General features: G+C 34.8%; 1 protein-coding gene and 2 long non-coding RNA genes across 3 annotated transcripts in view; 1 reads left to right on the forward strand and 2 right to left on the reverse strand.

The window, feature by feature from the left end:
- Nucleotides 1-24,537, forward strand: part of LOC136034975 (uncharacterized) — an 81,734-nt gene that overhangs the window by 49,355 nt on the left and 7,842 nt on the right. The window contains exons 8-11 of the mRNA XM_065716538.1: nucleotides 11,594-11,705; nucleotides 18,136-18,318; nucleotides 19,804-19,890; nucleotides 21,977-22,123. Coding sequence (XP_065572610.1) covers nucleotides 11,594-11,705; nucleotides 18,136-18,318; nucleotides 19,804-19,890; nucleotides 21,977-22,123 — 529 coding nt within the window. The remainder of the gene's footprint in view (nucleotides 1-11,593; nucleotides 11,706-18,135; nucleotides 18,319-19,803; nucleotides 19,891-21,976; nucleotides 22,124-24,537) is intronic.
- LOC136034978 (uncharacterized) lies at nucleotides 11,585-18,226 on the reverse strand. Its single transcript, XR_010619310.1, has 2 exons — nucleotides 18,112-18,226; nucleotides 11,585-11,967 (listed from the first exon to the last, which is right to left on the reverse strand). It is a non-coding gene; the product is annotated as an uncharacterized LOC136034978 (long non-coding RNA).
- LOC136034977 (uncharacterized) overlaps nucleotides 19,904-24,537 on the reverse strand; it is a 33,478-nt gene continuing 28,844 nt past the window's right edge. Inside the window, exon 4 of the long non-coding RNA XR_010619309.1 lies at nucleotides 19,904-20,303. This is a non-coding gene — a long non-coding RNA (uncharacterized LOC136034977). The remainder of the gene's footprint in view (nucleotides 20,304-24,537) is intronic.

The raw sequence follows: 24,537 nt of genomic DNA on the forward strand, positions 1-24,537 counted from the left end.
TCAGAGGCAACGCTATAGAGTTACCTACAGTAAAGTCCTTAACGCTTCAATGTTGTTGTTTTTTCCCATAGGCACTTTATATGGAAGAAATGGTCGTATGAAATTCGGAGGGGGCTCATTCGATTGAAAATTGGAGGTTCAAGTGCCCTTTTAAGAGTCAAAAGTGAATAGAGGTCAACCAGCCTCCATTTGCCTTCTTTCCCCCTAATGCATCCGATAAACCCTGCAGATTTCAGGGGGAAAGTGTAGTAATCTATGCCACGGGGGCATAAAAGGTTCTTATGGAAAGGGTGTTCGTATAAACTTTTTAGGAGGCTCATTTCATTAGAAATTGAAAGCTTGGAGGAGGCTCATTTAATTGGAAACTGAACGTTCTAGTTCTATTTTTAAGAGTCAAAAGTGATTGGCGGTCAACTATCCCCGCTCACCATGCCCTCTTTTCTCCAAATACAACCGGTCAAAATTTTGAGAATGCCATCTTGTTCAGAATAGTCCAAAGATCATATAATAATGCCTCCAGGGTTGACACTACCTCCTGGGGCAAGGGCTATAAGTTATGCTAGTTGCCCATTGTTAGCATATTAAGTTTTTATGGAAGTATTAATTGCATAAACTTTGAGGAGGCTAATTGGATTGAAAATTGAAAGTTCTATTTCTCTTTTTAAGAATTAAAGGCGATTAAAGGCCAAGAAACCTCCCTCGTGCACCTTTTTCCTCCAAATGGACCCAATTAAAATTTTGAGACTTCTATTTTGTTTTTAACCAGCCCCCGCCCCCTCTCAAGCCCTTCTTTGCTCAAATGCATTCAATCAAAATTTTGAGATAGCCATTTTGTTCAAATTAGTCCAAAAGTCAAATAACTCAATTTTCAATGTTGTAATTAGTAAAAAAAAATTTGCACTATAATTTGTTTTCAGTAAAGTGCCAATGACACAGCAGGCCTTAGACTTCTACAGCTAGGAAAGAGGGCCTTAGGTTTTAATTATTTAACGTAGCAAAGTCTGTGGGTGAATATGGCCTAAAAAGGGACATGCTGTATCGGTCCCAGATTATTCAGGTGATTCGACTGCTGAGCTTAGAATGTCAGTAAAATGAAAACAAAAGTTTTAGGATATTTAGGGAAAATTAATGTTAAAAATACGAGGTCACTTAAATTAGAGATGAATGATGATTAAAAGGTAATCAATCTAGTGAAACCAGCTTAGCTTAACTAGGTAGCAATGTTACGTGCAGTAAGGCAAAGAATAGATAAATAAGTCTATAAGCTAAGATTAGGACACTAGTGGCCACTGTAATAGCAGTCATCAGAAAGTTTGAGGTAGATTTGCTAGATGAGTTCTAGAAGAATTAATTAAGGATTGCATTTTTTTATCCCCTTTAATGGCCTTTTATCAAAATATGAGCTGTATCAACAGCATGGCTTTGTCCCCTTTTTAAGGCGATGATCCATAAAGGTTAAGATATCATTGTTGCAGCAGTAGCTGCAACCTAAAGTAGCCAAAAGTTTCAAAATGCACTTAAAAAAAATCTGTCCAGTGAAAAAAAAATATTATTTGACACTGCTTCAGGAATGGCCGGCAGCTTTTGAATCTAAGTGACCCACTTCTTCTTTACAATTATGACAAGGGGAAATGCTTTCAGGCATTACAGTCATATTTAAGTTTACATGACAAGTCGTAACTGAACATTTTTCTTGGAGTTTGGAGACACGGATAGAATATTCAACTTTTCTGGCATTCTTGTACTATCAAGCTTTACATCTTCAGTTTTGATTAAGTCTTTTTAAACATTCTATGACTTTCATCATCCCCTTTTTATCCTTCATTTTCGGATTTTAGTTCATCATCGGTAGATTTAGACTTTGATGTCACATAAGCTTTATCTCCCCCTCTGACATTATCTATATTTTTCGAGGAGTTAGCCAAAGAGCTTTGAAACTCTGAAGAATGAGTAATTTTTGGAACAACAACCTCCTTCAGAGTGTTATTTAGTCCTATTTGTAGCTGGGATTCTTTTTGTTGCATACCAGTTTTTGGCACACATTGATTTGAATAAAAATTGTAAAAGTTTTTAGACTAGGATCTTCTACAAATTAGTACAATTAATGTTACTATGCTTACTGCGATGTTACTATGTTACTATGTCAATGTTACTATGACAATTTTTCGGTAAAATTTAATGTTAAAAGATTAAAATATGCCCACACAATAAACTCAACCAATACCTTTCTCATTTTACCAAAACGTAGATTAACCGATTGCGCAGCAACAAGTAAAAGAGTATCATCTACAAAAAGGATTAGATAGATAGATAGATAGATAGATAGATAGGTGTATTTCAAAAACCCGTGGGCCATATACACACGAAAATATAAATAAATAACAAACAAGCAAGGAAATTAACAACAGTACGAACACGCACAAAAAACAAGAATTTAACGCAAAAAGTGCCTAATCTAACTACAAAAGAAATTAATCATATAAATTTTTTTCTTCTTATTAAGGATTTATCTATATATACTCCCACTCGGATTATACTACTACTACTACTACTACTAATAACTCACTGCAGCACCAAGCCGCCTGAGGCCAACACAGCTACGCACGCTCCTCCTCCAACCTAATCTATTTAAAGCCTCCCTCTTTACACCCTCCCAGGAAGTTCCCATTTCCTTTAAATCCTTATTTATGACATCCTCCCAACCCAGACAAGGACGACCTGCTTTCCGTTTAGCCCCAGACGCTTGGCCAAAAAGGACAATCTTCGGTAATCTGTCATCCTTCATCCGTAGAACGTGGCCTAGCCATCTCAACCTTTCTTTCATTATAGCCCCAGAAAGCGGGATTGAACCACACTTTTCGTACAACCTACTGTTTGAAATACGGTCAGTCAGCCGGGTACCCAGAACAATCCGTAGGCAATTTCTCTGGAAAACATCTAGTAAATTTTCATCTGCTTTTCGGAGTGTCCATGCTTCAGAGCCATATTTGACCACTGTCATCACTGTAGCTTCCAATATTCTAATCTTGGTTTGTAGGCTTATCTTTCTATTCTTCCAAACTTTTTTTAACTGTGAAAAAACACCCTGAGCTTTAGCTATTCTACTTTTAACATCTTCACTGCTCCCACCATCTTTACTAATAATACTACCAAGGTAACTGAAGCTCCCAACCTGATCAATCTTTTCGTTACCTAAGGTCACCTGTTCATCTTCACTTATTCCTAACCTTAGTGACTTAGTCTTCTTAACATTAATTTTCAAGCCTATTTTAGCACCCTGAACTCGTAAAACCTCTAAAAATTCATTCATTTTGCTCACACTTTCATCTAATATGCTTAAATCATCAGCATAATCTAAGTCCAGGAGCGTTCTTCCTCCCCATTTGATTCCATGGTCTCCAATTGCCTTTCCTGTGCTCCTTAAGACGAAGTCCATCAAAATGATCCATATAAAGGGGGATAGAACACAACCCTGCTTAACTCCTGATTTAATACAAAACCAGTTGCTAACCTCATTTCCTACCTTAACCGCAGCAGTATTATTCTCGTACATAGCGCAAATCACTTTAATGTATTTTTCTGGTATACCATATAACGATAAGACCTTTGTTAACGCTGTTCTATCAACAGAATCGAAAGCTTGCTCATAATCGATAAAACTAAGGACCAAAGGTGTTTGACAACGAAGGGACTTCTCAATTATTAACCTAAGAGTGAAAACATGGTCGACACATCCTCTACCTTTTCTAAAACCGCATTGTTCTTCCCTTAAAACTTTGTCTACAGCATGTCTCAGTCTAAAAAGTATCATATTACTCAGTAATTTGCTACCTACAGAGACCAGACTAATGCCTCGATAATTCCGACATTCACTCTTGTCACCTTTCTTATACAGTGGTTTAATTAAGGTTTTCCTAAAATCATTGGGTACTTCCCCTTTTTCAAAAATCATGTTCATAATCTTCAGTAGCTTATTCCTAACCTCAAAGCCACCATATTTAAGGAACTCATTAATCATACTATCAGCACCTGGGGCCTTATTATTTTTTAATCCTTCTAGTACTGTCGCTAATTCTTCCTCACTAAACAAATCTTCCTTCACATCCAAGGTATCACAAACTTTTTCATTTTCATCTATATCTTTTCCTGCAACTGTATCTCGGTTTAGCACATTCTCAAAATGTTCCACCCATCTTTCTTTAACTTTTTCCTTATCACTAATTGTGACCCCATTTCTATCTTTAACTGGGACTAGTCCGGATCGGCTACTCCCTTTCAATTTATTAACATGCCAGTATAATATTTTACTATTATGCCGTCTAGCCGCATCTTCCAGATCCTCAGCAATTTTATCCATCGCCTCCATTTCACATCTCCTTAGTTCATATTTTAATGCTTTCTCCACTTTCTTTACATTCCTTTTGTTTTCATACGACCTATCGCTCAGATAATTCTTATACAAACCCCTTCTACTCTCTATTAAACCTAAAGCTTTTTCACTAATATTCCTAGTTGCTGTCTTAGCACTCTTCCCTAGGACACCATCAGCAACTTCACAAATTGTTTTTCTGAAATTATTCCATCCATCTTTGTCAAATTTTAAACCCTCAAGTTTAGTACTCAACTGTTCCTGGAATTTTTTTCTCAAATTTTCATCCTGAAGTCTACCAACATCATAACTTCCCGGGGGGGGAGTTACTCTTCCGAAATTTCAGCTTTAAATTAACCTTAGACACTACTAGATGGTGATCTTTACTTTTAACATCAATAACGGCACTCCTATACACCCTAGTATCTTGTATTGATCCTGCTAGTCTTCTGTTTACAATAACATAATCAATAAGGTTTGGTGTCTTACCATCACGTGAATACCATGTCAACTTATGGGCCATTTTGTGACCAAACACCGTATTGGTTATAACTAGGTTGTTATACCTACAAAATTGCAAAAGCCTATAGCCATTACTGTTTTCTTTTCCTACACCAAAATTACCTAGGCTTGGATACCATCTATCCCTATTTCTACCAACCTGGGCATTAAAATCTCCTAGCAAAAACACCATATTTCTACCTGGTACCCTGTCTATTTGCTCCTGTAACTGTAAGTAAAATTCATCTGAGTCATTAGTATCTCCATCAGTTGGTTCAATGGGGGCATATACTACTATAACTGATACCCTAAACTTTTTAGTCATAAAATGAGCAATTAGTATTCTATTATTAATACCTTCCCAGCCTAAACAAGACTTAGCAGCTTCCTTATTCATCATGAGCCCTACTCCCTGTCTATGTACCCCATCCTTCCTTCCTGAGTAAACAAATTCTATGTCACCTAATTTCATGCTTTCTACCCCTGGGATATGAGTTTCTGAAACTCCTAATAAATCCAGTTCAAACCGTCTGAATTCGTCAGTCAAAATGTCGATGCGATAGTCATTTTTTAACGTCGTAACATTCCAAGTTCCAATTTTCATGTTCTTTAAATCTTTGAAATTATTTTGGCCTCAAGAAAAGCAGTGATCCCGGATAACAGTGCAGGATGGGGACCAACATATCTTCTCAAGTCTACACCGAAGCGCTTAAGCCGGCTTAGAACCGGACAGCAAGAAGTCCCTGGGACCTCCAGTAAGTTGGAGGCTTTGTGCAATCCTGGGCCCATCTTGGTCACAACATGGTTTTCAGCACTTGGCGATGCTCTTCTATCAACAAGAGTCGAAATCCTGCACAGACAGTCCCAAGCCTATTACCTCCGACTCATTATATATTCATGCCTACAAATATTATGCTACTACGGGGAGGCAGCCCATAGTAGATAAATTAGCTAGGAAGAGGTTTTTCAGCCCGAAAACGCCCATCAAAACAAACCAAGCCCAGAAAATTATCCAATAATCAGAATCCCGTACGAGTGCTGTGTTGTTTACTAGGCTATAATTTCCTCGAGGGGCGCCACTCCTCAAGTGGGAAAAATTGACCGCAAGTTTCCCAGTCTTGCAGGTACCCCGAAAGGGTCGAGGCAGCCCTTTACAGAGGCCGTTGTCCATAAATCTGGATCTTACGCCCTTTCGCAGTTGTCCTCCTATAGAGGATCCTCCCACAATGGTGTTCTCGGATTATACCAGTATACCGGATTATACTCGGATTATACCAGCCTCTGAAAAATGATAATTAATTTGATCGATAAAAATAAAAATAAAAAAGGACCAAGTATAGACTTTGGGGTACTCCGCATGTTATCCCATTAGCTACAGAAGTTGAAGACCCATTCATCACGAATTGCTTCCGGCCACTCAAGCAAGATTTAAACCATGAGATGCTCTTTCCAGTCATACTATTTTACTCAGCTCAAGCAATAATTTTTTATGGTGAATTGTGTCAAAGACTTTCTTTTAATATAGGAATAAGTCAGCTGGAATCAAAACCAATTTACAAGCCTCATTTACCCAATCCACAAGTTTGATTGTAGTCATTCCGGTTGGTAGTCTTTTCCTGAAACCAAATTGAGTGCTTACCAGAATTTTTTTTTCAACGTAACCATTTAGCCAAGATGCAATTACCTTTTCATATGTTTTAGAAACAAAGGGAGAATAGAAATGGGTCTTTAATTTGAAGGATCATTTCTCTTACTACCTTTGCGTAATGGTATTATCTCAGCGACCTTCAAAGCTTCACCTTTTCCATTAATTTATTAATTAAATGACATAGAATGGGTGTCATAACTCACTGAACCGATTTGGCAATCTTCTGGGAAGTCCCATCTACATCATTTGAATTTGAATGCACTCCATTGATAATTTTTCCCAATTCATTTATATCATAAGGACTAAAAGTCATTTCAGTATTTACTAGACCTTCAGATTTAACTATTTTGGGAACCTGTTTGTTTCTTTTTTCCGAGTATCTTCACAAAGTTTTACACCCTCACTACAAAAATATTTACACAAATTATGTGTGATATCATTCGGAGTGGTCAAATTTCCCCTTTCAGTTTGTAGTTTAGTGATAACCTCTGTTTTACTCTTTTGACCCAGGAGTGAATTTACTGTTTTCCAGGTTTTTTTCATTTCAAATTTATGTTTTGCAAATTCATTTTGTAAATACATATTTTTAGCTTTTCTTTTCGATCCATTTAAGATATTCCTATAGCTTTTAAATTCCTAAGAATTAATAGGAGATGGTTCAACTAAATAAGCTTTATAAAGTTATTTTATTCGGTTTATAGCATTTTGAACAGGCTGAGTAATCCATGGTTTTCTAGGGAATTTTTCTCTAGCCATATTATGTCTTCTAAGAGGACACGTCTTGTTTAATACTTTTGTAAGTGTCCAAATAAAAATATTATACACAGCCAATGGATCATCTTCTTCAAATACTGGAGAAAAATCTACATCACCCATTTCTGTATTAAATTAAATGAAAAAAAGTTGTTTTTTTTAACTGAAAGTAAGGAGCGACATTAAAACTTAAAACGAACAGAAATTAATTCTTATATGAGAGGGGCTGTTCTCTCCTCAACGCCCCGCTCTTTACGCTAAAGTTTAACTCTTTCTCTCAAATCTATTTTTAAAACAGTAAAAGCCTTAGCATAAAGAGTGGGACGTTGAGGAGGGAACAGCCCCTCTCATATACGGATTAATTTCTGTTCGTTTTAAGTTTTAATGTCGCTCCTTAATTTCAGTTAAAAAAAAACTTTTTCATTTGATTTCTGAACGTTTCTAAATTAATGCATGTTTTGATTTTGGCTCCCCGCACATGAATATTTAAAACTAAATTTGTATAATAATTTTTTTTGATAAATGGCTTTCTCTTAGTTTTAATCATACGATTTTGAGAAAAAAGGGGTGGGGAAGGAGGCCTAGTTGCCCTTCAATCTTTTGGTTACTTAAAAAGGCAACTAGAACTTTTAAATTTTTACGAACGTTTTTAGTAGTAAAAAATATACGTAACTTACGAATTAACTTACGTAACGTAACTTCTATATTAGTATACTTTTATTACTTACATGAAGGGGTTCGCCCACTCTTTAATACCTGGCTCTTTACACTAAAGCTTAAATTTTGTCCCAATTCTTTAAGAATAACCCCTGAATCACGAAGGCCGTAGAATAAATAGTTGAAATTACTAAAATTACTTAGCGTAAAGAGCAGGTATTTAGCAGGAAATGAGCCCCTCATATGCGTAATAATTTCTGTTCGTTTTGTTTTAATGCAAATCCTTACTTTCCGTGAAAAATCTTTTTCACATTTATTTTTTCATTGTTTTTTGTTTTAAATAATGCTAGAAAATCCTGCACCCCCTTCATGGAAATTCTCTTCTCCTATGACAAATTCCTCCTTGGAAAGATCCTCCCACGTAACCCCCCTCCCCAATCAAGAAAAAAATTCCCCTGAAAACGTCTGTACACTTCCCAATGACCCTTACAATATGTAAACACTGGTCAAAGTTTGTAACTTTCAGCCCCTCTCCTGGGGACTGCGAGGGAGTAAGCCGTCCCCAAAGACATAGTTATCAGCTTTTTCGACTATGCTGAACAGAATGGCTATCTCAAAAATTTGATCCGTAGATTTTGGGAAAAAATGAGCTTGGGAAGGGTCTAGGTGGCCTCCAATTTTTTTGGTCACTTAAAAAGGGTACTAGAACTTTTCATTTCTGTTAGAATGAGCCCTCTTGCAACATTCTAGGACCATTCGGTCGATACGATCACCCCTGGGAAAAAGAAAAAAAAAATAAACACGCACCCGTGATTAGGCAAAAAATACGAAATTCCACATTTTTGTAGATAGGAGCTTGAAAATTCTTCAGTAAGGTTCTCTGATACGCTGAATGCAATGGTGTGACGTTAGAGATTTTATAACTTTTAGGAGGTGTTCCCCCTATTTTCCAAAACAAGGCAAATTTTCTCAGGCTCATAACTTTTGATAAGTAAGACTAATTTTAATAAACTTATAAATTTAAAATCAGCATAAAAATTCAATTATTTTGATGTATCTATTAGTATCACAATTCCATTCTTTAGAGTTTCGTTTACTATTGATCTGGGTCGGTCCTTACTGCAGTTCGTTACCACAAACTGTTTGATTTTTCAAATTTATCTTATCTTGAATCACGGAAAAACTTTTTATTTAAATATTCATTCTTAGTTATCATTCCGCAGGAATTCTTTAATTTCCTTATAAAAAAAAGGGGGTCTGATCCATCCGTAATTCAAACATCAGCATACATTTACATTTATTTACCATTTGCTCTTTACGCTAAAGTTTGACTCTTTGCCACAATTCTAATTTTTAAAACAATTAAAAACTTTAGCGCAAAGAGCGAGGCGTTGAGGAGGGGACAACCCATTTCATATACGGAGTAATTTCTGTTCGTTTTAAGTTTTAATGTCGCTCCTTACTTTCAGTTAAAAAAAACTAGTTTTTTTTTATTTAATAAGATATAGAGACCACCTTTTGTAACGTGAGCAACCACACTCAAGAAGTGAAGTTAGGTTAATCATATTGAAATATAACAAAATATAATGAAAATATAGTATTTTAGTAACAAAATTATGGAAACTACAAAAGTGAATTATGGAAAATAGGCCACCCAAAATGCATTATATTAAAAACCTAATCTAACCAACTCTATATAATAAATATTTAATTTATTTACATAGTAGTTTATCTCACTCAGGCTAAGATTTTTATTTCTGAGTGCACACAGAAAATTGGTTTTATTATTTGGATCAAAAACAAAATACGGTCGCTATCAAACAGTTCGTGGCAATGAACTGTGGTAAGGAGCGACCCGGCTCAATAGTAACCAAAACTCAAAAAATGGCATTTTTAAACTAATAGCTACATCAAAAGAATCGCATTTTAATGCTGATGTTAAATATATAAGTTTCATCAAGTTTAGTTTTACCCATCAAAAGTTACGAGCCTGAGAAAATTTTAGAAAATAGGGGGGAACAACCCCTAAATGTCATAGAATCTTAACAAAAATCACACCATAAGATCCAGAGTATCAGAGAACCCTACTGTAAAAGTTTTAAGCTCCTATCTACAAAAATGTGGAATTTTGTATTTTTTGCCAGAAGGCAGATCACGGATGCGTGTTTATTTGTTTGTTTGTTTTGTTTGTTTTTTTTTTCCCCGGGGGTGATCATATCGATCCAGTGGTCCTAGAATCTTGCGAGAGGGCTCATTCTAACGGAAATGAAAAGTTCTAGTGCCCTTTTTAAGTGGCCAAAAAAATTGGAGGGCACCTAGGCCCCCTCCCACGCTAATTATTTTCCCAAAGTCACCAGATCAAAATTCTGAGACAGCCATTTTAAGTCGAAAAGCTTTATAACTATGTCTTTGGGGACGACTTACTTCCCCACGGTCCCCGTGGGAGGGGCTACAAGTTATTAGCTTTGACCAGTGCTTACATATAGTAATGGTTATTTGGAAGTGTACAGATGTTTTCAGGGGGATTTTTGAGTTGGGGGTTGAGAACAGGGGAATGTGTTGGGGGAACTTTCCTTGGAGAAGTGTGTCATGGGGAAGAAAATTTTCATAAGGGGAGCGTAGGATTTTCTAGCATTATTTAAAAAAAAACAGAAGAAATAAATATGAAAAAGTTTTTTCAACTGAAAGTAAGGAGAAGTAAAAAAAACTTAAAACGGACAGAAATTATTACGCATATGATGGGCTTACCTCTTCCTAATACCCCGCTCTTTACGCTAAAGTATTTTTAGTAATTTCAACTATTTATTCTACGGCTTTTGTGATTGAGGGGTCATTCTCAAGAAATTGCAACAAAATTTAAGCTTTAGTGTAAAGAGCGATGTACTGACGAGGGGGTGAGCTCCCTCATATGCGCAACAAAAACATGAGAATACAGAAGTTCGTTAAGTAAGCTAATTTGTAGGTTATGTATATCTTTTGCTAATAAAAACATTCGTAAAAAATTAAAAGTTCTAGTTCCCTTTTTAAGTAGCCAAAAAATCGGAGGGCAACTAGGCTTCCTCCCCAGCTCCTTTTTTCTCAAAATCATTCGAGCAAAACTATGAAAAAGCCATTTAGCCAAAAAAAGAAATATGCGAATTTCGTTTTAATTATTCATCTGCGGAGAGCCAAAATCAAAACATGCATTGATTCAAAAACTTTCAGAAATTAAGTAAAAAAAACAAGTTTTTTTAACGAAAAGTAAGGAGCGGCATTGAGACTTAAAACGAACAGAAATTACATCGTATATGAAAGAGGCTGCTTCCTCATCAACGCCCCGCTCTTTACGCTAAGGTTTTTTACTGTTTCAAAAGGTAGAGTTAAGAGAAAGATCAAACTTTAGCGTAAAGAGCGGGGCGTTGATGAGGAAGCAGCCCCTTTCATATACGAAGTAATTTCTGTTCGTTTTAAGTTTTAATGTCGCTCCTTACATTCCGTTAAAAAAACTTGTTTTTTTACTTAATATTATACAAGGACCGAGTGAAGCTCTGAATAGTTTGAGGTTAAGCAAAATTCTATGGTGTTCTGCTGGCCACAAGCTGTTAGAGGGCATACTGAGCTACAAGTTTAGTGTTATTAATATAAATGGTGCTAATACATAAGCTCAAGGGAAACAACTATTTTAGGGAATGCCTGGTACAGATGGTGAAACAGACAGCAGAACCTCAAGTTCCTTGTCCATACCGAGATAATACTTTTGCTTGTCCTAGTTACCTCCAAGATAGAGAAGTTCGAGGAGTAAGTAGAAAGCAAATTCTTAAACTCTTTTAACCAGTGTCGTTTTATGACATTCAATAGGAACTACCTTTATGGATTAATTTATGCTAGCCTTTTTTAACGAGTAGCAAAGGGACAGTAGGCTTGTAAAAAAACGAAATTTATACTTACTTAGAGACAAAAACTAGAATACACTACGCTAATTTTGTTTATTAAGCTGATTTTAACGAGGCAAATCATGTTGTGTCATTACCTTGTGTCATTGTATTGGATAAAGCCACACCTGGAAACTAAAGAAACTATTCTTAAAACTGGCGTCTCGCAAGGCACTAAAGGAGTGGCGATCATCAAGGTAAATATAGCCAAGAAATGCATACATCATTGTGCTGCCGTGTGGGACTCGTATGACATTTTACAGCAATGAGTTGTATTATTATATAATTGTATGTTTATATAATTTTAATTAGGAATATGCATAGACCTGTCAATATTTATTTCTGGCCCGTAAAAAAGGAAAAAAACTGAATAAAGTTGTGGCATTTAGCGTGGTTTCCTGAGCTTGAATCCCACCAATGTCTTCTACCACTATTGATTGTCAATTGCTGACATTGGTGGCATAGTAATTGGCTCAATTAACCAGAACCAAAGTATAACCAAAAAATAGGCCTTCTTTGCAGAACACAATTAGTTTTATACTTGTGCGCTTTTGATGTAAATATCTTTAACAGATTATTTAATAAGTTCTATTTCAAGCTTTTGTTATTTTAATAGCCCTATCATAAGAATGCAAGGGTTCGGAAATATTTTATAATTAAAACTGCATAAAATGAAATGCTATCACGAAAAATATAGTAAAAAACTTTTTATGGAATAAATCTTTTTTCTACTTAAAAATTTCGGTAAATGTTTACTTTCGTTCCAAGTGCTCTAAAGTGCGTGTTACTGCATATAGCAAGATCCTGATGATCGCATATTGTTTCTTTGTTATTATTAGAGAAGCGCATCCATTTCTGGTGGACCTCCTCCTTTATGCGGCAAACTAAAAATGCGTAAATTGGGCTTGCTTACAGGTAACATTACCTATAAAGCGGAGCGTATTAGTCCATGAGCCCCGCGGGCAATGGGGTGAGGTCTGTATTCTATGTTTATTCTACAAAGAGTTATAAAACTAAAATGAAAACCTCAAACGAGCTATATTGAATAAATATAGAATACTGACCTCGCCCAGCTGTCCGCGGGGCTCATAGACTAATACGCTTCGCTCTATAGGAAATATTACCTGTAAGCAAGCCCAATTTACGCTTTTTTAGTTTGCCGCATAAAGGAGGAGGTCAACCAGAAATGGATGCGCTTCTCTAATAATGACAAAGAAACAATATGTGATCAGGATCGTGCTATATGCAATAACACGCAATTTAGAGCACTTCGAACGAAAGTAAACATTTACCAAAATTTTGTTGACTGCAGTCTTTTTAGTTGCTTTTTGTTATTTACTGTCTTTAACTACTCTGCATCTCACTAGTTGATGTCAGTCAAGCATAGTTCGTAGGCTTGGGCGCTTCAAAAGCTTGAAGGAGAAATGCTAGACGATTTTCAGATGAGTTTCTTAGCATAATTGTAGATAACCGTTGAAATGACCGTAGATCGAACAATTAGCTTTACAAAAAGGGAGATTCGGTCTCAAAGTCTAAGACTATAAATGAAAATAGCTTAAAATGACTATGCTCCGGTTTAGTAACAAGGGGTACCGAATGAGGCTTACGAATATTGAGCTCTTTCACAATCCAGTTGAGGCCAGAGGAAAAGTGAAATATTCTTCAATTGGGTGGGGAAGAGGTAATAGGAAAATTTTTTAAACAAATAGGGATTTAAGCAGAAGATCGAAGAATAAAGCTCTGGATTGGATGGGGTGGACACAGCCCAGCTGTGTTGGCCTCAGATAGATTGGCCCGGTAATAAGTTTTCAGAATAGTTATTTTGTTGAATAAACAATCTCCTATGAGTGATTAATTTTTAATTTTTTTTACATTTTTTTTTTAGTTGAAAGTCTGTTCCAATGATTACCGATTTGCGTTACCTGTTCGTGTCTTTATTATTTAATCAAGAAGTCGTAGGGGTTCGTAAACTTGTCAAATGGAGATTAAAAAGACGGTCATTCTGTGTTTACTATGAGAAATATTTTCTCTTCGTCTAAAAGGCTCCCTTCGAAAGTGTTGAGTTGGTTGAACCTTAAAAGCTCTATTTTAAAATAACTAAAAATAAAATATTCCATTAAAGTCTCTTCCTCCCTAATAAAAATATCATCATCATATAATGATATTTTATATACTAAGCCAACAACTATATTTTTATTACTATTACCATCAATTTCAATAAAAAGAGTCCCTAGCCTTCCCTCAAGCCACAGCGAGAGATGTCTTGCGTTCGATTCCTGCTTGGGTTCTTTTTTTTCAATCCCGGTTTTGTGCCTTCTTTGTGATTACTTTTCAAATAATCCACAGTTTTTGTAAATGTGATGTGCTCAATTTTTAAAGCATGTCTCGGAAAGGTATTTGTCAGCAATCAAGTATTTAGAATCAAAAGGGAATAGAGGTCATCCAGTTGAAGCTTTGCAACGATATTCTTACGGATCACAAAATCCATTCCCCAACGAATGGCGTAAATTTGTAAAAATTCTTTGGGGGGGAGGTAAATTTAGTGCCGATTTTCCCAAATCAAGTGAAAATGACAGAGAAAACTAAAAAATGAGCCATCAGTAATAAAAAAGGTAAAGTTGCACTAAAGAAAACTAACCTGTTCTGTTGATGTTTGAATTACGCAGACTTATTTTAGTTTCGACAACATTTTGGCGAAACAAAGTTTCAGCTGGGGGGAGAGCAAACTGGGGTCTGGGAGATTTTTTCACTATTACATTGGCAAAAACATGTAATTGACTGAGGAAAATAAGGAACAGTTTTTTTCGCAGAAATATTTTGGCGTGATTTTTGGCGAGTCCTTATTTTGCAATTTCAATATATTTCTGTATTTGAGTGGTATAATGCCACCATATTTGAAAAAGTTAAACAAATGCTTTACAAGAGTTTGCATTCGATTTAATCGATCAACTATAACTACAACCACCCATAAAAAGTCATCGACGTGATGCCATAAAAACCTGGTCTTGTAGAAGAACATCGTTGGCCCATTAAGATTGTGGGTTGAAAACCCCCGAAATTTTTGTCCGACTCATAAAACGTAACAAAAATGCATATTAACAAATTCTCGAAGCGTTTTTTATTTTTATTTTTTTTGTAAAATCCCCTTGTCCGGCTATATAATGCATTTTTTGCACCGCATGCGTTGTTTTTTTACGCCTATTTGAAAATTTTTCTCTGCATAGATATGATACAATTTTTATGGTTATAGATAGTGATTATTTAATTTGGATAATGCAGGGTTTTGAACAGAAAAAACTATATACAGATGCAAAAATAATCAAGCAGACTATTTCAAGGTAGATTTTGTATTTTTGAGAATAGGTTTGTGCGCCAAGGCCTTGTACATTTTTAGTTGATGAGTAAAATTATTGGGGTTTCCAATTGCCTTGCAATGGCTCTTAAAACTCATAGACTGTTTGAATTACCCTCATTCCATTCCTATCTACCTTAGTTCTACCTTAGGATGGATGATAGACTATCTGTCAACAATTGAAATGACATAATTTTCATATTATTCTGGAAAAGGCTTATGCAAGTTTTGCCTCTCACTCAAGCTATGTGTCTTGGCCTTTTTTTCCAATTAAATAAAAAAACAAGTTTTTTTTTAAACTGAAAGTAAGGAGCGACATTAAAACTTAAAACGAACAGAAATTATTCCGTATATGGAGTGGCTGTCCCCTCCTCAATGCTCCGCTCTTTACGCTAAAGTTTTTTATTGTTTATAAGAGTAAAGTTCTGAAAAAGAGTCAAACTTTAGCGTAAAGAGCGGGGCGTTGAGTAGGGGACAGCCCCTTTCAGATACGGAATACTTTCTGTTCGTTTTAAGTTTTAATGTCGCTCCTTGCTTTCAGTTAAAAAAAACTTCTTTTTTTTATTTCAGTTCTGAACATTTTTGAGTTAATACAGGTTTTGATTTTGGCTTACCGTACATGAATTATTAAAACAAAATTTTCATATTAAGTTTACTTTTTTGGCTAAATGGCTTTCTAAAAATTTCGATCGGACGACTTTGACAAAAAGGGGTGGAAGAGGGGGTCTAGTTGCTCTCCAATTTTTCTCGCTACTTAAAAAGGCCATTAGAACTTTTTATATGTACGAATGTTTTTATTAGAAATAAATAAACGTAACATACGAATTAACTTACGTAACGAACTTCGATAATTGTATATTTCTGTTACGTATATGAGGGGGTTCACCCCCTCTTCAATACCTTGCTCTTTACGCTAAAGTTTGAATTTAGTTCCAAATCTTTGAGAATGACCCCTGAACCACAAAGGCCATTTAATTAGAATAAATAGCTCTTTTGAACATATGAAAACACTTTAGCGTAAAGAGCGAGGTATTTAGGATGGTGCAGTCCCCCTCATATATGTAATAATTTCTGTTCGTTTTAAGTTTTAATGTTGCTCCTCCCTTTCAGTTGAAAAAACTTTTTTTTTATTTTAATTTCTCATTGTTTCTTAAATAATGCTGGAAAATCCAGCCCCCCTTTCATGGAAATTCTCTCCTCCCATGATAAATTCCTCCTTGGAAAGACGTCCCACAAAGCTCCTCCCCCGACACCTCTACACCAGAAGAAATCCCCCCTGGAAACGTCAGTATACTTCCCAATAACCAATACTATATGTAAACAATGAGCGAAGTTCATAGCTTGCAGCCGTTCCCCATGCGCTCAAAATTTCGATCAAGTGACTTTGAGAAAAAATGACCGTGGGAGGGGGCCTAGTTGCCCCTCCAATTTTTGATCACATAAAAAGGACACTAGAAATTTTAATTTCTTTTAGAATAAGCTCTCTCATGATATTCTAGGACCACTGGGTCGATACGATCACCCCTGGGGAAAAAAAAAAAAAAAACACGCACCCGTGATCTTTCTTCTGGCAAAAAATACAAAATTATCACATTTTTGTAGATAGGGGCTTGAAACCTCTACATTAGGGTTCTCTGATGCGCTAAATCTGCTGGTCTGATTATAAAATAGGATTTCTGTGCTGATTTCAAATATATAAAATATATGAAGTTTAACGTTTCCTCCTACCAAAGCTACGAGCCTATGAAATTTGCCTGATTTCCAAAAAAAGGAAGAAAACACGCCCAAAAAGTCAAAAAATCTTAACAGGAATTCCCACTGTTGCAATTCAGCATATTAGAAAGCAAACACTAAAGGTTTCTTAAGCTCCTATCTACAAAAATGTTGATTTTTGTACTTTTTTTGCAAAATGAAAGGTCACGGATGCGTGTTTTTATTGGCTTATGTACTGATTTTTTTGGGAGGGGGAGGTGGCAATTTCCTACGGGAGAATTTTATGTCGAGATGGTAGTTCCTATTGGGAATTTTTTTATGAATATTTAAACGTGGGGGTGGATATTTCCTGGTATGGTTAGAAAAACGGTCAGAAATTAAAGGAAAGAACAGTTTTTTGCTGAAATTAAGGATCAACATTATAACTCAAAGCAAACAGAAATTATCCGTGTATGACGGGGCTGCCCCAGGCTGAGACCTTACTCTATGCGCTAAAGTGACACTTTTTTGTCATAACTCTTTAAGAAAAACTGCTCAAACATAATCTGAATGAGTTGAAGCTCAATTTTTTTTTTTAAGTATTTTTGAACAAATTTAAGGCTCTAGCTTAGAGTGAAGTTTGAGAAGAGGTAGCTCTCCTCGTATACGGAATAATTTTAGTTCGCTTTAAGTTATGTTGCTCCTTACTTTGAGTAGAAAAACTTGTTGCTTTTTTTTAAGTTGATTGCAAAAGGAGCTAGTAGAAACGCTGCTTGGATAGCTGATTAGTTTGAACAGAAAGAGAGCCGGTCTCAAAAAAGTATTTGAAAAATACTCCTAATGTGTTATTAATATTGACTAATCAAAATTTTTCACATTTTCTTGTATGTTTCATTAATGGTAAATATTACCGCTTACTCAGTTAATCGTACATTAAGAGTATTTTCTAAGTACTTGTCTAAGACCAATTCTTTTTCTGTTCCAACTGATCAGCATCTAGCTGATCAGCTGTCTCACATTTTTGGAATATATTTAAGATACCCAATTAAAAAAAAATAAAAAAAATACATTAAAGGCAATTAGGATTAGAAATGTCTTGCAACATTATAGTACAAGAAAGTGCCTACTATTTTACTTTATTTTTCAGTGGGCCAAAATTATCAAGCATTTATTAAGATACTGTGCTTAAATATTGAAAAAACAACAAATTCATAAAATTTTTACTAACCTCTAATGAAACTTTTTTTTTCAGATACTAAATCCTGAAGAGTTTGAGCTATATTTGCAGAGATCTCTCGAGCTGGCAGCGGCTGTTTCTTCAGATTCTGTACGATGTAATAAAGAAAACTGTCATGGCTGGTGTATATGTGACACATTAGACATACTTACTTTCAACTGTCCAGTTTGTGGAAGCAAAAACTGTGTACAATGCAAGGTGAAAGCTAGTTTCATATTGGGCTAATTTCATTAAGGCTAGTTTCAAAATGCTTCCAAAAGTGAAAGATCTAATACATATGCAGTTTGAATTACAATTATAATGCTTCCGAAACAGAAAGATATGGTATATATGCAGTTTAAACTAGACTTGTAATGCTTCCAAAACTGAAACATCTGTTACATATGCAGTTTAAACTACAATTATAATGCTTCCGAAACTGAAAAATATTATATATATATGCAGTTTAAACTAGACTTGTAATGCTTCCAAAAGTGAAAGATCTGTTACATATGCAGTTTAAACTACAATTATAATGCTTCCGAAACTGAAAAATATGATATATATGCAGTTTAAACTAGACTTGTAATGCTTCCAAAACTGAAAGATCTGTTACATATGCAGTTTAAACTACAATTATAATGCTTCCGAAACTGAAATATATGATATATATGCATTTTAAACTAGACTTATAATGCTTCCAAAAGTGAAAGATCTGTTACATATGCAGTTTAAACTAAAATTATAATGCTTCCGAAACTGAAAAATATGATATATATGCAGTTTAAACTAGACTTGTAATGCTTCCAAAACTGAAAGATCTAATACATATGCAGTTTAAACTAAAATTATAATGCTTCCGAAACTGAAAGATATGATACATATGCAGTTTAAACTAGACTTGTAATGCTTCCAAAACTGAAAAACCTGTTACATATGCAGTTTAAACTAGACTTGTTATGCTTCCAAAAGTGAAAGATCTAATACATATGCAGTTTAAACTACAATTATAATACTTCCGAAACTGAAAGATATGATATATATGCAGTTTAAACTAGACTTGTAATGCTTCCAAAACTGAAAGATCTGTTGCATATGCAGTTTAAACTAGACTTATAGTGCTAATGTCACGTTAACTGCTGTAACAAGTTTGACTTATGGCTAACAATTATGAAGCTGAGCATTTGGATATGTTTTGAATGGTAAACTTGTATGTTCTGCTTGACTTTTCATTTCTGTCACATTGTCTGTATTTTCAAATCGTTTTCTAAGATATTTTCGACATCGTCAATCCCAAAGAACCGGATTTACAATTGTTGAGTATAAATTGTCCAGATTTGAAACCAGACAATAGAACACAATCCTGAATCCAAACCTGAACTCAGATTCACATTTATCCATCTCTGTTATAAACTATATACAATAGTCGAACTCAGTGTTCTCCTAATTACTTTAAATTACTTGCTGTGTTTCTGCTAAGATTAAAATAAAGATTAAACTCTAAAATTGAGCAATAATGAGACACTAGAACCTGAATTCAAATCCAAAAAATAAAATTTTCAACCGTTTGAACTTAAAATGAATAGATCTGAAACCGAGTCTGAACCTATCCTATATGGCAAAAGCTGGGTAAAGATCTTAATTCAGATTTTCATTCATCCCTCTCTTTGACAGCCTAGTTACATTTGGATATTTTCTTTGCAGGCTATTCATGAAGGACAGACTTGTGAAGAATACCAAGAAATGAAAAACATTGACGAAAATGTGCTGAAAAACGAAAAGTACCTTCAGGTACGATTAAAGCTTTTAGTTCATGTTAAGAAGTTTTTCTATATGGTGACGATTTGACAGGGCACTATGTTTGCAAAACTTTAGTTGGGTAGGTGCCTCAAGATTCTGGGTCTAGGTGTTACTGTCCAAAGTGGGCTTAATAGTCGTTACGTTAGCTAAACGTGAAGTTTAACCACTGTCTCTGCAGCTGACAATATCTGCAAAATAAAAAACTGCAGCCTATCTAATTGCCAAGAGTAGTGGTATATTATTGATCAGCTAGTGTTAAAAAGTCAATTAGTAATAAAATTCTGCTGACCCTGCTTCAAAGAGAAGCTGATTCGAGAAAATATGCAATATTCGATAAAAATCCTTTTGTTGTAGTTTGCATAATATTTTTGTTATTGCTGTCTGGTTGAAAAGGTTGCTGATCCCTGAAAAAGAAAGCTAGATTGAAAATATTCAAGATATGATAGCTAACTTAATACAAATAATTTACGAGTAAACATAGAACTTTAGGATTTTTGCAACGTTTCAAACACTTTGAACCTGATCTTAGAAGATTTGTGACGCGAAAGCCCAAAAATGATAAACAGAAAGGAGCTAAATTAACTATATTTTCGAGTCCAGACAGGCTTTTTTTGTTACCTATATGTCAAATATGCCCCTCTTGTCAAATTTCACAACATAATTGAACAAAATCAATATTGAAACAAATTATCAAAAATGAAATAGCAAGCTACAAATCAACATTTAACAGATTCCATATATATGAACTGCACATAGTCATATTAGTATTGCTGCTAGTCACTTTTCCAGAAGTTAACGGGGTCATGAAAATTTATGGCCAGGGCAAATTATACTCGTAGTTGTGGATAAAGTCCCAATTCAGTACATCTACAGCGCCGATACTGAATCCTGCTCGTGAATTTTTTAATTAGTGTTAAGCAATATAAAGTTTCCAAGCACGAAATTTATGATTGACCAGCCAGAGTAAAGATTGAAGGCACTGTTTTTATTTTTATTTATTTTTACTTTTTTTTAAATTAGAAACGGTAGGAGCTTTGAATAGTAGATTCCCTCTATGCACAATTTTTCATTTTATGTACCTGACAATTTATCAAATGCAAAATATATTATGTTTTTAATAGTATATGCCGATTTTACAAAACAAATACACACTAGCAATAATCTGAACTAGTTCCTGTTTCTTTTTACATCTATTTCATCAGAGTAAACAAAGTTACCGAATTGGAGAATTTTGAGGAAGTCCTACAATTTTTATTTAAACAATGAATTTTTACCAGCCGGCGATTTGATTATCTTTTTCCAATATAAGTATCAACATAGTGTTGCTGTTGGGAATATAAATTACTTAGTTTTTAGATTTTAGATATTTTTGTTTTTTGTTGTTTTTTTTTGTTTATTTTGTCAAAATGGTCCATTGATTATTAACCAATTTGCTCATAATAAAACCCCCCTAACAATAAAACTAAAACCCCAAATAACCAAAGATAATTTTTCAATGAACACAATAGAGAGTGTGTGTCCACTCTGTGTGTCACCAGTTTTCAAAACTTAATACTAAGGTGCATTTGAACCTCTTTTGAAAACTCAACCATGAAATACAGAAGTCTAGACGCCTTTTTTGTTCCAGAATATTGATATATTATAATCGAAGCAATAAATATTTTTTTTTTTATTATTATTATTATCTTGATGTTACTTTATTGAATCATTCTTTTGAACGTCAAAGTTCCTAGTTGTGTAGGTGCATGTGTTAATTACCAAATAATGGTAATAGGTATCTGAAACTTTTTGGTAATATCTTTAATAAGAAAATACCACGGCTAACACTAAATGAAAAATATATTGTTCTATTTTTTTCAATTTTAATATTAAGGTAAAACTCCTTTCAGGCTTGGAATGCTCATTAGTTGAAAGCGATGGGAAGGCGTGATTTGTTCTAACTGCTTTATAGGTGAATTAAGACAAAATAAAATGTACTCTAAGCAAACTTTTAATAAATTTAATAAGGTGAAAATACTTGCGATCTTTATTACTCCGTTTAATACAGGGCTTAATTAAATTATTATTATTATTACAGCAACTACAAGCAAATGGAGAAGGCATGCCTTGTCCGCAGTGCAATGCTTTCCTGATTAAACGGAAATGGGGCTGTGATTGGATTCGCTGCGTTGCCTGTCGTACAGAGATATGCTGGATTACAAGAGGTCCAAGATGGGGACCAGGGGTTAGTATTGCATTTTCATATATGATCTTTGCTAAACAAGTACCAATATATGCGAATAGAAATAAGAAAACGGTTTATATTAATTTTCAGCCAATTTCAAGTTAAAATTTTGTTTGTCTTTTCGGGAGAGGAAGCAAATTATAGAAAAAAAAACTCAAAAAAATGCAATTCATGCAAATATCTAGTAAGATATAAAATAAATCGTAAAAATTATGATTAGGGGGTGCAGACCCAAAGGCTTTCTTTTTGTACATGCCTATAGGTATCTGAATGGGTTTTTAAGTTTCCTTAGTCATACATACGCAAAGCTCGTTCAGGTACCTATAAGCATGCTCGCAGAGATAAACTTTGGGTCTAACCCCTCCCCCTCCAAATCATGTTTTTGACGATTTATTCTATATCTTATTATATTTTTGTGTGAATCCCATTGTTGTGTTTTTTTTTCTAATTTGGCTTCCTCCCTTGAAAAGAATGCTCCTGCATACGTGTCTATAGGTACCTGAATGGGTTATAAGGTTTTATAGTCAGTCATACATGCTTGTTATTGGCCTTTAAACCTTTAACTATTTTTGTTCCTTGCTGGGATTTCCATTTGCAAAAAATCAAGCATCTATTTAATGTTTATCCTTCTTTTGAATTCATTTCCTTTTTATCGTTTTCTGTATCATACGTTGTTACCACTTAAATAATGTTCTCTCTCTTTTATTACACTCCTCACAAGTTATTATTTAGGCATTGTCTCTTAAGCCATAAACTACTTGTCATACATTCTTTAGTATCCGTGAATCGATACGAATGAAACTAATAACCTTTCTTCAGATTCTATTTTCCTTGGTGGTGTGGATTTTCTTATAACAACAATTTAAAAGCTCATGTGAGACCATATGTGTAAAATGCTACGTGTAAAATAAGTCTATGTTTAGCTTTTAACCTAAGAAACCCAAGGGATGGGTCACTTCCAAAAATTGTTTCCGGCTGGTGGCACCTCAACATCTAAGAACAAGAAAGTGCCATGCATAGCGCACAGTGTGCGATGTGTGGCACGAATCGGCACGACTTAGGGAAAGTATGTCATTCGTGGTGTAATAAGTGACAACCCATGATGATAAACAGATGACTTGGAGTGGACAATTCTTTGAAAAAATATTAGTCAGAGGATTTTCTTTATTTTTTGTTATGACAGTTTTCTTGGCACCGGGGTACTAAATAAATTAGGGTGTCAAATTCAACTACCTTATCGTTTACCTAATTTTTCTCCTCATATTTGTGCCTATTGAACATTCTTGAATCAGCAGACGGGTCTACCGGGATGACATTCGCCAGGAGACACTCCCAAATGGAAACGCAACATCTTACAAAGCTATTCTTTAAACAATCGATGCGGAGTGTCTCCTTTTGTAATTGGACCGTACTATGTAACTATTACCATTAGTAAGGAACTATTTCGAGTAAAATTTAATAAATACTTTACTTTCCGCTTAATTTTTACTATTACTTATAAATCACTAATAACAGTTTTTAAATACTTAAACCCATATGTTCTAATTATTTACTGTTGATAAAAATAAATTAGAAAGCCAAAACCCATATCAAATCCTTTAAGCATACTCTCACTCGTTGTAGACTACTGAGGCATATCTTACGATTTTTGAGGGGGTTAGGGCGTGAGAGTGGTAAATAATCTTCTAAGGAGGGCTCTGGCCATGCTCTTCTGGATTTATGTTTTCTTTGGAGGATTAGAGAATTCAAAATATACAAAGTAAAGCCCTGCATTGTCAAAAATGCATGCAATTCATTACAAGATAGAATATAGCTTTTATGGGACAGAGCCTACTCTTTACTTAGGTTATTGTGTGTCCTAGCAGTAGCGTAGCATTAATAACCCCTTATTGCACACCTTACATGGTCTCTAAAGATTCCCTGTATTTGGTTCATTGACCTACTTACACAACCATACTACAAGAGAGATAATCCACTAGCATCCTCATCAACGCCCCGCTCTTTACGCTAAAGTTTGACTCTTTCTCTTAACTCTACTTTTTAAAACAGTAAAAAACTTTAGTGTAAAGAGCGGGGGTTGATGAGGAAGCAGCCCCTTTCATAAATGAAGTAATTTCTGTTCGTTTTAAGTTTTAATGTCGCTCCTTACTTTCAGTTAAAAAAAACTTGTTTTTTTATTTAATTTCTGAACGTTTTTGAATCAATGCATGTTTTGATTTTGGCTCTACACAGAGGAATAATTAAAACGAAATTTGCATATTTTTTTTTTTTTTTGGCTAAATGGCTTTCTCATAATTTTGATCGAATGATTTTGAGAAAAAAAGAGCGGAGGAGGAAGCCTAGTTGCCCTCCGATTTTTGGTTAATTAAAAAGGCAACTAGAACTTTTAATTTTTTACGAATCTTTTTATTAGT

The sequence above is a fragment of the Artemia franciscana genome, chromosome 13 (assembly GCF_032884065.1).
Source record: "Artemia franciscana chromosome 13, ASM3288406v1, whole genome shotgun sequence".
NCBI classification, from domain to species: Eukaryota; Metazoa; Arthropoda; class Branchiopoda; order Anostraca; family Artemiidae; genus Artemia; species Artemia franciscana.